The sequence below is a fragment of the Sebastes fasciatus genome, chromosome 24 (genome assembly GCF_043250625.1).
Source record: "Sebastes fasciatus isolate fSebFas1 chromosome 24, fSebFas1.pri, whole genome shotgun sequence".
Lineage (NCBI taxonomy): Eukaryota > Metazoa > Chordata > Actinopteri > Perciformes > Sebastidae > Sebastes > Sebastes fasciatus.
The window spans coordinates 4,779,679-4,795,117 of record NC_133818.1 but is presented as its reverse complement, the minus strand read 5'-3'; the positions used below and the strand labels follow the sequence as shown (position 1 = coordinate 4,795,117).

General features: G+C 40.4%; 1 protein-coding gene and 1 non-coding gene across 2 annotated transcripts; one reads left to right on the top strand and one right to left on the bottom strand.

Annotated features, from left to right (window-relative positions):
* The first annotated feature begins 914 nt into the window (after positions 1-914).
* atp7b (ATPase copper transporting beta) lies at positions 915-15,122 on the top strand. The gene is made up of 21 exons (XM_074626805.1): positions 915-1,194; positions 5,232-5,982; positions 7,390-7,620; positions 7,689-7,852; positions 7,960-8,121; positions 8,206-8,279; positions 8,675-8,858; positions 9,155-9,388; positions 9,559-9,650; positions 9,750-9,877; positions 10,456-10,610; positions 10,753-10,887; positions 10,965-11,159; positions 11,891-12,073; positions 12,157-12,340; positions 13,000-13,140; positions 13,223-13,365; positions 13,451-13,654; positions 13,729-13,846; positions 14,044-14,146; positions 14,517-15,122. The coding sequence occupies exons 1-21, from the start codon at positions 1,051-1,053 to the stop codon at positions 14,782-14,784; spliced, it is 3,993 nt and encodes a 1,330-aa protein (XP_074482906.1). The 5' UTR covers positions 915-1,050; the 3' UTR covers positions 14,785-15,122.
* trnar-ccu (transfer RNA arginine (anticodon CCU)) lies at positions 8,417-8,489 on the bottom strand. Its single transcript has one exon. It is a non-coding gene; the product is annotated as a tRNA-Arg (tRNA).
* Positions 15,123-15,439: the final 317 nt, after the last annotated feature.

The window sequence follows — 15,439 nt, the reverse complement described above, 5'->3', positions numbered from 1 at the left end:
TAAATAAAGTAAGTAAAAAATAAATAAATAATTTATAATTTTTTACCTTCGCATTCCCCCCTATCTATTTTCCCAAACTTATTTATTTCTCTATTCGTTTTTTTATATATACAGTATCCATTCATTTACACATTTCCTTTTAAATTTCTTTATGCATTTATGCCTCACTATGCAAATGAGGGGGCTGTCATTCAACATGTGTCATGGAGTCAATGCAAAGAAAAAAATCATGCAGAAATAAATAAATACATAAATAAATACATACAACTTAATAATGAATAAATAAATGTAAAAGTATATCTAAAATAAATAAATGAAAAGAAATGCAAAAATAAATATCTAAATTTAAAAGTTAATAAAAGTAAGTAAATTAATTAATTAATAAAAAGGGGAATTAAATTTCCTATAGTATCCTTATATTGTAGGATTATATCAACTGTATTTTTCACCAAATTTAAATTCACATGCCTAAAAAATATTTAGAATATTAAACTAAATTGTTCACATTCTATAAAAAGGGGAAGCAGCTAAATCTTGGATTAAACCAGGTAAGATTTGCAACTAATTTCTGCATCATTACTGTATGTTTTTTTTCAGTATCTTTAACAAGTATTAACCTTAAGGTATATTTTGAACAGATAAAATGCAATTTATTTGCAATTTATTAACTATGGACAATCATGCAACTACTATTAGTAGTAAAAAATATAGACTTGAATAAAACATATTTTATATGTTTTATTTCTGCCCAACCTTCCCCCTCAAAGAACCACAAAAGTCCTCACAAACTGCACTTTAATGGAGATTACAGATCATCTTTGTGGTGTGAACATGACATGCATTGTTTCCTACAGAAGTCATGTGATTGGAGGCTTGGTCCAGCCTTTTTCCTCATCATGCACCCCCTGTGATCAAAACCTCCAACTCCAAACTGGACACCAAATAAAATGTGCGCTCCTCTTATCTCCAGGAACTGCACACTGCGGACTTTAAACCTCAGACTTTGACAGGTGAAGATAAGCCAAACAGCATTTAGAGCCGCAGGGGAACATGTTCTCACCAAAGTCGCCTAAAAATCTCTCCAAGTATGCCTTCAACTCAGGGGAACAGATCTGTATGGTTGAATGTAAACCGGACTGCACCTGTAGCCTCCACTCGACCAGCAGCAGGAGACCCTGTGCAACCCACATCAAGGTAGGCCTCCTCCGGGGAGATGAGCTCCATCTGCTGCCGGTGGTCAAGTCTTATTTTAAAGGACATCCATCTGGAGCAGTCTGGGTTCACTTCTGTTTAGTTTGGCACATCAGATCAGATCAGAAATAATGATGATTATCTGTGCATGCAAAAAGTTCAGAGCTGCAACCACTAGTTGATTACAGTGCAGTACAGTTGCATTTATACTTCTACTCTACGATCCAGAGGGAAATATAGTACTTTTTACTTTTAAGATTAAGATTTTACATGTTTACACATGAATGCATCATTAATAATCCAGTAATGTACTGTGATAGTATAACAATCACATGGGCCAATTTTCTGCATTATGAGATTGTGTACTTTTGATACTTTTAAGTACATTTATTGAAGTACTGTACTTAATTTTGAGGTACTTTACTTGAGTATTTCCATTTCTGCTATACTTTATACTTCTACTCCACTACATCTCAGAGGTAAATATTGTACTTTTTACTCCACTACATTTATCTGATAGTTTTAGTTACTTTACAGATTTCCATATTTTGTATTAATAATATGAATTAACTAATAAAATATGATATATTATTGTAGATTTATTATATAGTATTTAAACTTTGCCACACCACTGCATTAATAATGGGATGTATTGTAATGCATCAATAATATTAATCCAATGATATGGTATATATTATCCTACGTACTTTTACTTTTGACATTTTAAGTATATTTTGATTCTAATACTTTTTAACTTTTACACAAGTATGATTTTAAAGGCAGGACTTTTACTTGTAACAGAGTATTTTTACATTGTGTTATCACTACTTTTACTTAAGTAAAGGTTCTGAGTACTTCTTCCGCTGCTAATATCGATATCTTTCAAATATAAGTGAGTAAAAAGTACAATATTTTCCTCTAAAATATAGTAGAGCAGAAGTATAAAGTAGCCTAAAATGGAAAGCAAAGTACAAGTACCTCAACATTTTACTTGAGTACAGTTCTTGAGTAAGTCTATTTAGTTACTTTCCACCAGTGGAAAACATACGGTATCTCTGCTACACCAAACTATGTTCATTTTTTCAGACATTTTAAATTTTTTACTTATTATGAACTACTGAATAGATGACTTTAACTCCTAGATATACAGTATACATACTGTTGGGAGGGCTTACAGGTAGTAATAGCTTATAAACCTCCGTATGTGTCAGATCATTTGATTTGTGTTGCAACGATCCTGCTCTGGACAAACGCTTTATTGTGAGGAAGTGAATGAAGCTGGTGATTCTGCTCCTGTTGCAGGTAGAAAGATCTTATTGTAGGTACTCTGGACAAAAGCCAAATGAATCATGCAAGTCATCTCATCTCAGACCGGTTTAGGGTGTCACAATAAAAGTATAAAAAAGGATTACTGCCACTGTTGCAGTAACATATTAACATTTTTTGTCCATGATTTATCCAAACAAGTGTGACATCTTTTCAAATCATTTTCTCAAAATTGGTTAAAGTGAGTTTTCTGAATAATACAATAAATATGAGGTTGATAAAGACATCCAGATGCCATTTTAAACTGTAAAAAGTAACTTTTTTTCATGCTTTAAATGAAGCCTTACTGTAAAAATCAATGGTAAACCAATGGAAAGTTACTATAATGCTGGAAATTAATGTCGTATTTCTCCGATGACTAAATACCACAGATAATAGGATTTTAAAAATGGTTTATAAAGCCAATCAATGCTGCTGAACTCAGTGTTAACAGGTAGATTATTACAGTGGATGCATTTCATTGGTGCAACAGTTATCAAATCGTTAATACTTCTTTTGTTTGGCCATCTTCAATGATAACATGATAACATGCAAGAACATATGTATATGCAAAAATGAAAGTAAAGACAGTCATGATGCAGGTAGGAAGCATATTAGCGTTATTAACTGTAAATATAATAATGTCATTAGTATGAAAACAAGCTGAAGGGATGTAGAGAATATTAAGTAACTTAATGATAATAATAATAATAATAATGATAAAAATAATATTATTATTATTATTATTATTAATAATAATAATAATAATAATAATAATAATAATAATAAATACCTTTATTTATAGAGCACTTTTCAAAAGATGTAGCTACAAAATAAAATAAAAATGCAAAACATTCAAACAAGGGCAGATAAAATTAGACAATAAGAGGACAATAGATGCTAAAATATAGACGTGAAATTAAAAACAGTCCATTAAGAATAATATAAATGAGAGAATTTGAACCCAAGCTTGGGCCTCACATGAGTTCCTATTTCCACTCTGTACAAGATAAACAAACCATAAAATACAGTGGGGTCACTGGGACACAGTTTACAGTGTGATATCATAAAGATACCATCAGCGTTCACTGCTGTGGAGACATTTCATATAGTAGAGTCTGATGTTTCTGGTAAATGTTTGTCTTGATACGCTGCAGGTCTGTGTGATTTATTGAACTTTGAACAGTTGAACTGCTCTCATGAGCCCAGAAGTCAACATGTCAGTGCTTGCGTCTGTTGTGATGTTTTAATGGACTGTGCTTTTAGTATTACTGCCACTTTGTCACTTTAGGACATTAGGATGCATAATTATATGAAGTATGGTGTGTCTTATATGCTATAGTGCCAAAGACAAATTTCCATTTTATGCAAATCTAATGGACGATAAAGTAATCTGAATGTGAACACGCTGCACTACACTTTAGTTTGTAGAAAGAATCTGTCTTTGGTGCTTAACACAGAATCATGATGAAACATTAAAGCAGTGTGAAAGTAGAAGATATTTCCCTGTTTGCAGTATAACTCTTCATGTGGGGTTGACTTCCTCCTTCAGGTCCGTGAGGTGCTGGTGACGTTAATCAGAGTCACGATGGGAGGCTTAAAGGCCAGTCATGTGGTTTTTAGGCCCCAAACCAGCAGGTCTGGACTGTTTTCTGTTGGACCCCCATTTTAGATGTCAGCTTATTGGAGGAGTCAAAGTGTTAAGTGGTATTTTAACCATTTAAATTCAGTTTACCACCTAATTAAGGCACCTTCTTTTCAGCCGCCCGCATACTCAGAGAACAGGTCCGTGTTTTGGTTAAAGAGACCAGTCCAGCAGCATACTGGCAAACTTGCTATCTTGATGCACAGGGAGATTAAAACTGTCGGTATGGCAAACTGTTGTTTTCTCTCACGAAGCTCAACTCATATCATCACATCTTAAGCACATAGAGGTGTTTTAAATTTAACTCTCAAAATCATTTTTGAATCCCGAATGAGGCTGTTATAGTAACCTTTTATGATATTTATTTGCTTATTTTTGCCTGGTTTGGTTGGAAAAATGACTATTCAGTAGCCTTGCTGTTATGTCTTAAAAAGCATCTTATTTTATTTTGAAAAGTTGCAAAATATGAAAGCATAGATGGGAGGAAAGCAAGTATATAGGCCGATTTGTTGATCAAAGATGAGCCCATATTCTTGTCCAAACATTTACAATATTGGATCTAATGGGATGTGAGGCTTGAATTTCAAAATAAAAGCTGATGTAGTTATTGTTTATGATCCTTGCAGACTATTTCCACACCTGATTTCCACTAAAATATGAACTTTACACATACTAAAACCCCCTCCATCTCCAAATTACAGACTTTTTTACAGTTAACTTTTGGGATTTCTGTTCATTGAGAGCAGAGATTTGAGAATGGATGTTTTAAACAAAGGAAGAAGGAACACATACAGGCTGAATGGGGTCAAGTATTTTGTTTGTTTTGCCCTAAAGATGAACAGAGAAAAAGAAAACACAGAAGGCAAGCCAACAATGATTGAACAGGAAATTAAAAGTGTGTTTGAAGTCTTTCTTCCTGAGCCAATGCAGCCAACAAACAGCTACTACAACTCACTTCTGTTGTATTATTATAAGATATAACATGGTAAATATGAAGGTTTTCAGTTGCAGAGGATCCTAAGTCTTGCTATATACAGTCCCTAAGTTTCCAGAAGTAAAAAATACTGACTATGTCCTGTTATTTTTCCAGGAGAATGGCCCCGACATCGAGAAAGGCCTTGACAACTTGGCCTACGAGTACGGGAGTCAGAGCGAGATCTACCCTCCACCCAAAACTGCCTCCAGAGCCACTTTGAAGCTCCTAGGCCTCACCACCGAGCACCAGGCCCACGCCATCGAGAGCCGAATCTGCGGCCTGAATGGAGTTCTTGCTGCGAGCTTGTCTGTACCCAGCAGCTTAGTCAAAGTGGACTATGATACCTCAGTTATCACGACCAAAGAGATCGCCCTGGAGCTGCAGAGCGTGGGATTCAACGTGGAGTCGGCGGTGCGGATCAGGGTGGACGGTATGCACTGTCAGTCCTGTGTGCAGTCTATTGAGGGACGCATTGGTGCTCTATCTGGGGTTTCACATGTTCAGGTATCCCTTCAAGACGCTGCAGCGCTGATTGTGTATCAACCTCTTCTGGTTACACGGCAGGAGCTGAGGGACGACATCGAGGATATGGGTTTCGGTGCAACTTTATCAGCCGATGTTCCGTCTGGATGTGTAAGCTTCTGGCAGAGGGACAGTTCGACTGTAACTATTTGGATCGTAGGGATGACGTGTAACTCCTGCGTGCAGTCCATAGAAGGGAGGATGTCTCAGATGACGGGAGTGCAGTCCATAGCGGTGTCGCTGAAGGAGGAAAAGGGAACGATAACCTTTGACCCCAGTCTGACAGAGCCGGAGCAGCTCAGGGAAGCTATCGAAGACATGGGCTTCGACGCATCACTTGAAGGTCGGCAGAAAATTACATTTTGTGGGTTTATGTAAACAAGAAGGGATTTTAGTGTGAGTGCAAAAGTTTTATTTTGAAAAAGAGCATCCCTATGGACCTCTCTTTAGCTTCAAATAATGATTAGATCCATTATCAATTAATCTGCTGACTATTTCCTTCATTAATGCATTCATTGTTTAGTGTATAAGGTGTCAGAAATTAGTGAAAAACAGTGTCTATCACAATGTCCCATAGCTAATGTCTTCTTTGGTTTAGTTTATTTCAGTCATTTTCAATTTATACAACTCAAATACACATAGAAAAATAAATAAATAATAATACGCCATTTCTTTGACAAACAAAAGTGACGGAACTTGCCAAAAATAAATAAATAAATTACTCAATAAATAAATAAATGTGTCAATAAATGTAGAAAAAATAATACTAAAAATAAATGTAGCCATTAATTAATGAAATAAAGTAATTAATTAATAATACAATTTTACATAAATTGATATTTCTGTTGTAATATGCTTCTTTATTTATTCAATTTTGTATTAATTCCATTATTTATTTACTCTTACTCCCTTTTATTTATTTATGTATTTATTTTTTTATTATTTTTTGTAATTAATTAATTTATTTTGCATCTATTTTTGCATTTATTCTTTATTAATTTATTAATTGTTGCATTTATTTTTATTTATTTTTAAATGAATGCTTTTTAAGACATTTGTTAAGAAAGAGAAGAAAATTACCAGCATGCAATAGAGAGGACATAAAGAGTAAAGAAAATACAAGTGAACACAAATAGTCAGTGAATGTGTGACCTAATATAATCTATATTCTGTACACAGAGAGCTCGTAGAGGTAGCACCTGTATGTTAGGAGCAAAAAGACTTTGATTAAATTCTTTCCAGCACACCTCATGTTCACCTCAACTCAGTTTCCACCGGTTACCGTGGAAACCACACAAGTATGCTCTCGAGTTTGACGTGAAGGGCTCTCACGCCGGCCGGCTCTTTTCTTGTTGGATTTAATGACGAAAACAGTTTGCCAAGACGTAGGATTAACTCAGGCAGATTATGAGCAGATTCTTTTTCATTTCCAGCCGTCAAGGTCGAGCTGGGGGTCAAGTTTTTAACTCTAAATCAGAGAGATGGGCAGCTATGTTCTTAAACTTGGCATATTATATCTTTCTATTGGTTTACTGATATAAATGTAAGCTGGAAGGTCACATTCATGTGTAAAATGCCATGTGGGGCTAGTAAATCTAGCAATTTGCTTGCCCGATTGGAGTGGATTAGTCCACTAAAATGGACAGCTGCAGTATTTATCCTGCAGTTTGTCATTATATTTAAGGATACTGACCCACTACTGATCTACCTTTAAGCATGGCGCTGCCACTTTGTTCCTCTTTCTCTACAGAACCAAAGAGCATCCAGGGTCGTGAACAGTCCCGGCCTGCTAGCTCTGGACTCTCTGGACTTTCTGACCTCTCTGACTTACCGTCCAATAAGGCGGGAGTCAGCAATGGCACTGGATCACAGGCGACCTCTGGGAGCCAGATTAAAGTACAGAAATGCTTCATTTGCGTAACGGGGATGACCTGCGCCTCCTGTGTGGCCAACATTGAGAGGAACCTGCGCAAACACAAGGGTAAAGCCAGCTCGGGTGTTGTTATACGTGTGTGTTTACATATGAGACGACTTTATGTTGACTTCTAGGAATCGTCATGGTGTTGGTGTCGCTCATGGCGGGGAAGGCGGAGGTGAAATATGACTCAGAGGTCATGGACGCTGCTGCTGTAACTCAGCTCATAGAAGATTTAGGCTTTGGTGCCAAGCTGATAGAGGACAATGCAGTAACACACGGGAAACTGGACCTCATTGTGAGTCCATTAAGAAGAATATAATGCATTTACTGTTAAAGATAATACATGTTATCGTCCCAAAATACCACAAAAAACTCATGTAATTCTGCCATTTGTCCTCGTAGATAACAGGCATGACATGTGCGTCATGTGTGCACAAAATTGAGTCCAAGCTCACCTCAACCAAAGGGATCCTCGAGGCCTCCGTCGCCCTGGCAACCCAAAAAGCCCAGATCCAGTTTGACCCGGAAGTGCTCGGAGCTCGAGATATAATCAAGATCATTCAGGTAGAGATCACGTTCTGCTTTAAACCTCCGGTCCTCTCCTGTCAATCTGTGACTGGATATCCTCGTGTATATTTCTCGTTCCAGAGTCTTGGTTTTGAGGCGAGTCTGGCGAAGGCGGGCTTCAGAAACAACCTCGATCACACAGAAGAAATCCGACAGCAAGTATCTGGTTTAAAATTGTCATTGTCAGAATAAGTGCACTCTTAAAATATCATCTTGAAGGCCTTCAGGCAGCCCTTTAGACACTTTAATGTCTAGGTGATGGACCCTGCTATTGTGTCACTAAATGTGAAATCACCCCAGATGGGACTTGAACCCACAATCCCTGGCTTAGGAGGCCAGTGCCTTATCCGTTAGGCCACTGGGGCTGCACATAATCATTGAAGTGCTATGCAAAATCCATCGTTCAACTGCGTTTTAAAACGACAAACGTACACATGGAAATCAATAGAAATCAGTGCAAAGACAGCAGATAATAAACTGATAATAAAAGGAAAAGGAAGGTTTATCTTAATGCTGTCTTGTTTCCATAATTTGACACATTTCTCTCCAGGTGGAAGAGCTCCTTTCTGCTCAGCCTGGTGTTCGGCGTGCCCGTCATGGGCCTCATGATCTACATGATGGTGATGGACAGTCAGCACCAGGACCACGGAGGCTCCATGCCCCAGGAGCAGAACCTGCTGCCGGGCCTTTCCCTCCTCAACCTGGCCTTCTTCCTGCTCTGTACACCTGTGCAGGTGAGGGAACAGGCCTGTTTAAGAGCCGCTGTACATGTGGACACAAGTGTAGGAGAGTTCATATAGAGTTTCTTTACCTTGAAGGGGTCTTGTGATCCTATACGTTAGTAAAGTGATACTTTAATGCACGTCTTAGACACTGGATAGCTCTTGGCTCACCAAACTGGGGTTAATAATCTGGCTCAGACTCTTATGAATGAAAGTACCCATTCCTTCTTTGCTTCCTTCAGCAACAGGGGCATTCATCAATGTTGAGATTGTGCTTTCCAAGCGTTAAATGTGTTTCTTCCCTGCAGATCTTTGGAGGCCGATACTTCTACGTCCAGGCGTACCGCTCGCTGAAACACCGCACGGCCAACATGGACGTGCTGATCGTGTTGGCCACCTCTATAGCCTACATCTACTCCTGCGTGGTCCTCGTCGTAGCCATGGCGGAGCGAGCCAGCCAGAGCCCCGTCACCTTCTTCGACACTCCGCCCATGCTGTTTGTGTTCATCGCGCTGGGGCGATGGCTGGAGCACGTCGCAAAAGTGAGAAAAACATATGCACTTGTTTTCAAATTTTGTGTCAACAAAATTTAGATTGTTTCAATTACTCTAATATAAAATGTTCTTATATGCAGAAATACTACATATTGCACCTTTAAAGTAACAAGAGCCCAGAAAATGTTTTAAATATGTTTGTTTTCATGCATTTTCAGAGTAAAACCTCCGAGGCGTTGGCCAAATTAATGTCACTGCAAGCCACTGATGCCACCGTGGTCGTTTTGGGACGCGACCACTCCATCATCAGGTGAAACACGCAAGATACAAGAAATGAAAATGTAGTCCAGAAGCATTTGAAGTGTATTAATACTAGATGTGAGATGTGTAACTGTATTGTGTGGGTCAGTGAGGAGCAGGTGGTGGTGGAGCTGGTCCAGCGGGGCGACATCGTGAAAGTCGCCCCGGGAGGAAAGTTCCCCGTTGATGGGAGAGTGACTGAAGGAAGCTCCATGGCGGACGAGTCCTTGATCACAGGTAGGAGGAACTGAGGTGGATTTATACCCTGTTGACAGCTGATGATGGAGGACGTCTCTTTTTCCAGATTGATTTAGTTTTTAGGGATGGGTTCTTGGCGAGCGGTTGACATGTTAATCATTGTAAAAAGCAATGCATTTCTGCAAACTATTAGTCTTTGACGGAGCTTTTGCAATATTTTAACTTGAAAAAGTGTCAACAACAGCTTCCTGGTGTCAAATTGTGTCAAAACAAGCCGGAAACACAGCGGCAGATTTACAAACGTCTGTTTTCTGATTGACAAAAGACGGTTACGTTCACAGAAATCTAATTGTGTGTAAAGTAAAAGTTTGCTGCAATCCTGCTTTTCTTTGTTGTGATGTAAAAGCTGTAATTGCATTTAAAGTCCTTATAAATAAACTCCTCATTAGATTAGTATTCTTAATGGATGCATTAGCTGACACCATTTACCTCCAAGCCATTAAGGACATGACATCTAATTTTGCAGCCTTCAAAATGATGTCATCCAGTAATAAAACAACAACATTTGCATTTTTCCTGAATTTTTTTGTGCATCTTCCTCCTCGTATCTCCGTCAGGCGAGCCGATGCCCGTCAGTAAGAAGGTGGGCAGTTTGGTGATCGCCGGCTCCATCAACGCTCACGGCGCTCTGCTGGTGGAGGCCACTCACGTCGGTGCCGACACAACTTTGTGTCAGATCGTTAAACTGGTGGAGGAGGCCCAGACCTCGAAGGTAAGACGCAGTATGAGCTTTATCTTCAACCTCATTTATACCCTCGAACGGACGAAAATGTTATCTGTAATAAGAAAAAAGTGTCTTTGCTGTGGTACAATAGAAATATTTCCTGTGTCCTCTCTTGTGTTTTTGTTCTCAGGCTCCCATCCAGCAGTTTGCAGACAGACTCAGCGGCTACTTTGTTCCCTTCATAGTCATCGTCTCTGTGCTGACGCTGGTCGCCTGGCTCGCAATCGGGTTTGTCAACTTTGACATCGTGAGGGAGAACTTCCCGGTAGGTGCGCTCACTAAACCAGCTTTCATAAAGACTGATATCCCTCTACTGATGATAACCTGTTCTCCTCCTCACAGGGTTACAACCAGAACATCTCCAAAGCCGAAGTCATCGTCCGCTTCGCCTTCCAGGCGTCCATCACGGTCCTGTCCATCGCCTGCCCCTGCTCTCTGGGGCTGGCAACCCCGACAGCTGTGATGGTGGGCACCGGGGTCGGAGCTCAGAACGGGATCCTCATTAAAGGAGGCGAGCCGCTGGAGATGGCTCACAAGGCAACGCTCTTTATTCTCTTCATACTTACATTTTATTAGATTGTATTTTAAATATATAGTTAATTTCTCAGTCTTGGTAAAGAGAGTCTTTCCTGCTCTTTTCCAGACTTGAATTAATCTTTAAACATCTGTAACTTTTGATTTAGCTGGAAACTAATTAGTGCAACTATTATGTGACTTAAGTGACATTTTCGTTTTAATATCTAATCTATTTCTATTCCAATTAACTAGAGACTCCGTTAACTACTTAAACGCTCTACCAGTTACCTGCAGCTACTGTAGAAATGTGATATGACTGCTTCTTTTCATATCTTTCTCCTCCAAATATTATGGCTGTATTTGCATCACATTTTCTGTGCACATTTACCCTCCAGAGAGGAAGTCACAAATTGGTTTCTGTGACTTTTAGCCCCATTTAACTCCCTAAATGACTTCCTTTAGGGGGAATAATCTATCTTTCCAGCAGCAGGTTGCAGGTCTTTAAAGATATTTTCATGATCTCACAGATGTGACAGTCTGCCCAGGATGAGAAGATGTTTGCCAACGTTTAAATCCAACTGCGAGCGGCACAGTCTGCGGAAACATTGGATTTAAACTTTTGCTCCAAACAAACATTTTATCATTCTGCGAGATCACAAAAATACCTATGAAGATGCAAATTGCTGATGGATAACGGCTGAAGGCTGCCAAGAAGATGGAGCCATGACTCTGCTGTGTTTCTGCTCCCTCAGATCAGCGTGGTGATGTTTGACAAGACTGGCACGATTACAAACGGCGTCCCGCGGGTGACTCGTGTGCTGGTGCTGTGGGAAATGGCCCGCATGCCTCTGAGGAAGATCCTGGCGGTGGTCGGCACGGCGGAGGCCAGCAGCGAGCACCCGCTGGGCATGGCTGTCGCCAAACACTGCAAAGAGGTGACACAGATGCTTCTATTCGTGTGTCACTCTGTAAAGCTTTAATAGCTGTTCTGATAATCGGTGTGTGTGCACGTTACCAGGAGCTGGGCTGCGACCTGCTGGGCTACTGCCAGGACTTCCAGGCGGTGCCCGGTTGTGGGATCAGCTGCCGGGTTTCCAATGTGGAACATCTGCTGCAGCAGCAGAGCGAGGAGCACTTCCTGCTGCCGGGAGCCACCACCGACGAAAGCAGTCTGCTGTCTGCTGCCGAGGACGCCGCTGCAGGTCTGATGGCTCCGGGTTTACTCTCAGGATTATATATTTAATCTGTTGATTATTGAAGAACAGCTTTACTTTTTGTGCTCAAATTTGTGGTGTTAATTTAATCAATTTCCACTTACGATTAGCTGCCTTTAGTGCGTAAACAAATACATGTAAGGCCTCTAGTTATTGTAGTAAAAACCTACCATGTGTACAAGGCTGGTTTGCACAGAGGGTTAGAGCGTTGTGCAAATGATGCAAAGGTCATTGGTTCAATCTCCATACTGGCATACTAGGAAGGATGTGTACTCATCCACTAACATGTTTTTCAAAGGTCAAAGGTCTTATGGAAAGAGACCCTAAGATAAAAGAAGTCCTTCTTGTTAACCACAGACAAAAATAACTCAATTATTCCTTAATTTGTACCTGAAAACTAACCAAATACTTATTACAATCCATTAACTATCCCCTTAAAGTTACATTATAATACCTTAATTGCATCATCATAATCACTAGATGTTAAATTAGTGATTCTTTTTGGTTCTATAATCTCTAACGTTTTTAAAATACAGACTTAAATTCTACTAATTGACACAAACACACTGTCTGCCATCTCCTTGTCCTCTTTGCTCCAAATTTCCCAGTCATTCAGTTAGATTTTTACAATCCGTCTTTACTTTCAGACAAGCCTTCGTCCTACTCGGTCCTGATTGGGAACAGAGAGTGGATGAGGAGGAACGGCCACCACATCGGAGCAGACGTCGATGCCGCCATGTGCAGCCACGAGACGAAGGGGCAGACCGCCATCCTGGTCTCTATAGATGGTGAGGATGCAAACTAAAAAAAACACTGACTCTAGTTTTATCTCTTACCTCTCACCTCATGGTATGTGTGTGTTCTCTGCAGGTGTGCTGTGTGCCATGTTGGCCATCGCCGACACGGTGAAGGCAGAGTCGGCGTTGGCCGTGCACACACTCAAGAGTATGGGCATCGAGGTGGTGATGATAACAGGAGATAACAGGCGCACAGCTAAAGCCATCGCTGCACAGGTAAAACACACATTCATAAAGGATTCTGATTTAAAAAGAAGCACCTGAGTGTTTAATATGAAATAAAATGTGTGTTTGACCTCAGGTGGGGATCAAGAAGGTGTTTGCAGAGGTGCTGCCTTCTCATAAAGTGGCCAAAGTGCAGGAGCTGCAGGAGCAAGGCCGTCGAGTGGCCATGGTAGGGGACGGCGTCAACGACTCGCCCGCTCTAGCTCGGGCCGACGTCGGCATCGCCATCGGCACAGGCACCGACGTGGCCATCGAGGCGGCCGACATCGTCCTCATCCGAGTAGGTGACATTCATGGGTGTGTAGAGATACTGTATGGTGACGTCTTTAAACTGAAGGTTTTAACGCTCTGTAGAACGACCTGCTGGACGTGGTGGCCAGTGTGGAGCTGTCCAAGAAGACGGTGCGGAGGATAAGGACCAACTTTGTCTTCGCCCTCATCTACAACCTTGTAGGAATACCCATCGCTGCAGGTGAGGACCAATGATACACCAACAGAACCCTCACTATCTGCTAACAAAGAATCACAAAGGAGACGTTGAACAGAGGTCTTCTTGATGAAAGCCTTGTGTTTGTTGGCTCCTTATTGAGCTTTAGTGTGTGTGTTTGTTCAGTATATATTGAATGAAAGCCCTGTTGCCCATGCATCTCTCTCCTCTGTTGGTTACAGGTGTCTTCATGCCGGTCGGTCTGGTGCTCCAACCCTGGATGGGCTCTGCTGCGATGGCTGCCTCGTCTGTATCAGTGGTTCTGTCCTCTTTAATGCTGAGAATGTGAGTCCATATAAACCTTTACATTTTAAAGAGATAGTTTGGGTGTCAAAATATAGTGTACGTTTAAACGGATATTGATTTTCAATTTGCTATTTGTTAATATATTATCTGTTATTAGTAGTCACTTAATGTTGGGAGTTCCTAACTTGCTAATATTACAAGACACATATAGAAAATCCCCACAATTTCTGCCTGTAAGAAACCCATATGTTTCTCTTTTATTGTATAATTTATACATGCATTCTGTCTTTATTCCCTCCCTGGTGTATCCTATGACATTCTCTTGCAGTGGCGTCTCCTCATTAGACGTTTCATCTTATTTCCTCTCACTTGAGTTCACCTGAATATAATAACTGTCTGTTCCCTCCAGGTACAAGAAGACCTCGATGGAGCTGTACGAGGTGCGAGCGATGGGCCAAATGAGGAGCCTCCGGTCGTCTCAGATCAGCACACATCTGGGTCTGGACGGCCAGCGGCGCAGCCCAGCTCTCCCCGCCGCCGCTGCAGCAGCTCGGGAGCATCTCAGCCAGACCGGCGCCGTCCAACCCAGCCAGGGAGCGTCCATTAACTCTGTCCAGGAGCAGGACCGCTACTCCCGGCTGGACTACCAGACTGAAGACGACCGTACTGTGTTGTAAAGGGAAAAAGGGAAGACGGTTTCTCATGTTTACGAACTATTTCTATGTATTTATGTAAATAGATTGTGCACAGAAACTCTAAAAGTGCACTTATTCTGGCACATTCACACTAAGTCGACACCAATCTATAACTTTATGAGTAAAATGTCTAAAAATCAAGCTGCTAACACTCAAAGTGAAGGTATTACTGAAGCATTGTGTCATTTTTCTTTTTTCTATTTCCACGTCAGCTGAAAGGAGCCACATAAATCGAAATAGGTTTGCTTGTGTGCAACTGCTGCACAAAATGCACTTTTACAATATACATAACTCAGAATAAAGCCCCAGTGTTTGGATAAGACTGTGTCGGTGTGAGAGTTATAAATAATGCATGAGTAGATAGAGCACACTTCCTAGAAAGTATGTTTGTGTTGCTCTGATTCGGAGCTTTGATTGGAAAACTGTCCCTCGAGCTGAGAGGAAAATATTGTTTCCATGTTGCCGTACATTATTATTCTGAAACAAAGCTTCACACGTGTGTAAAGTGCTGCTGTTATATATAGAAGCAAAGAAGAAGAAGAACGTTTCTTTCAAATGTATTTTGAGCTGTGAAGGATAATTAATGAAGTAGATTAATCAAATGAGTCATGGACTCCATCGTTAACCAGGAAGAATA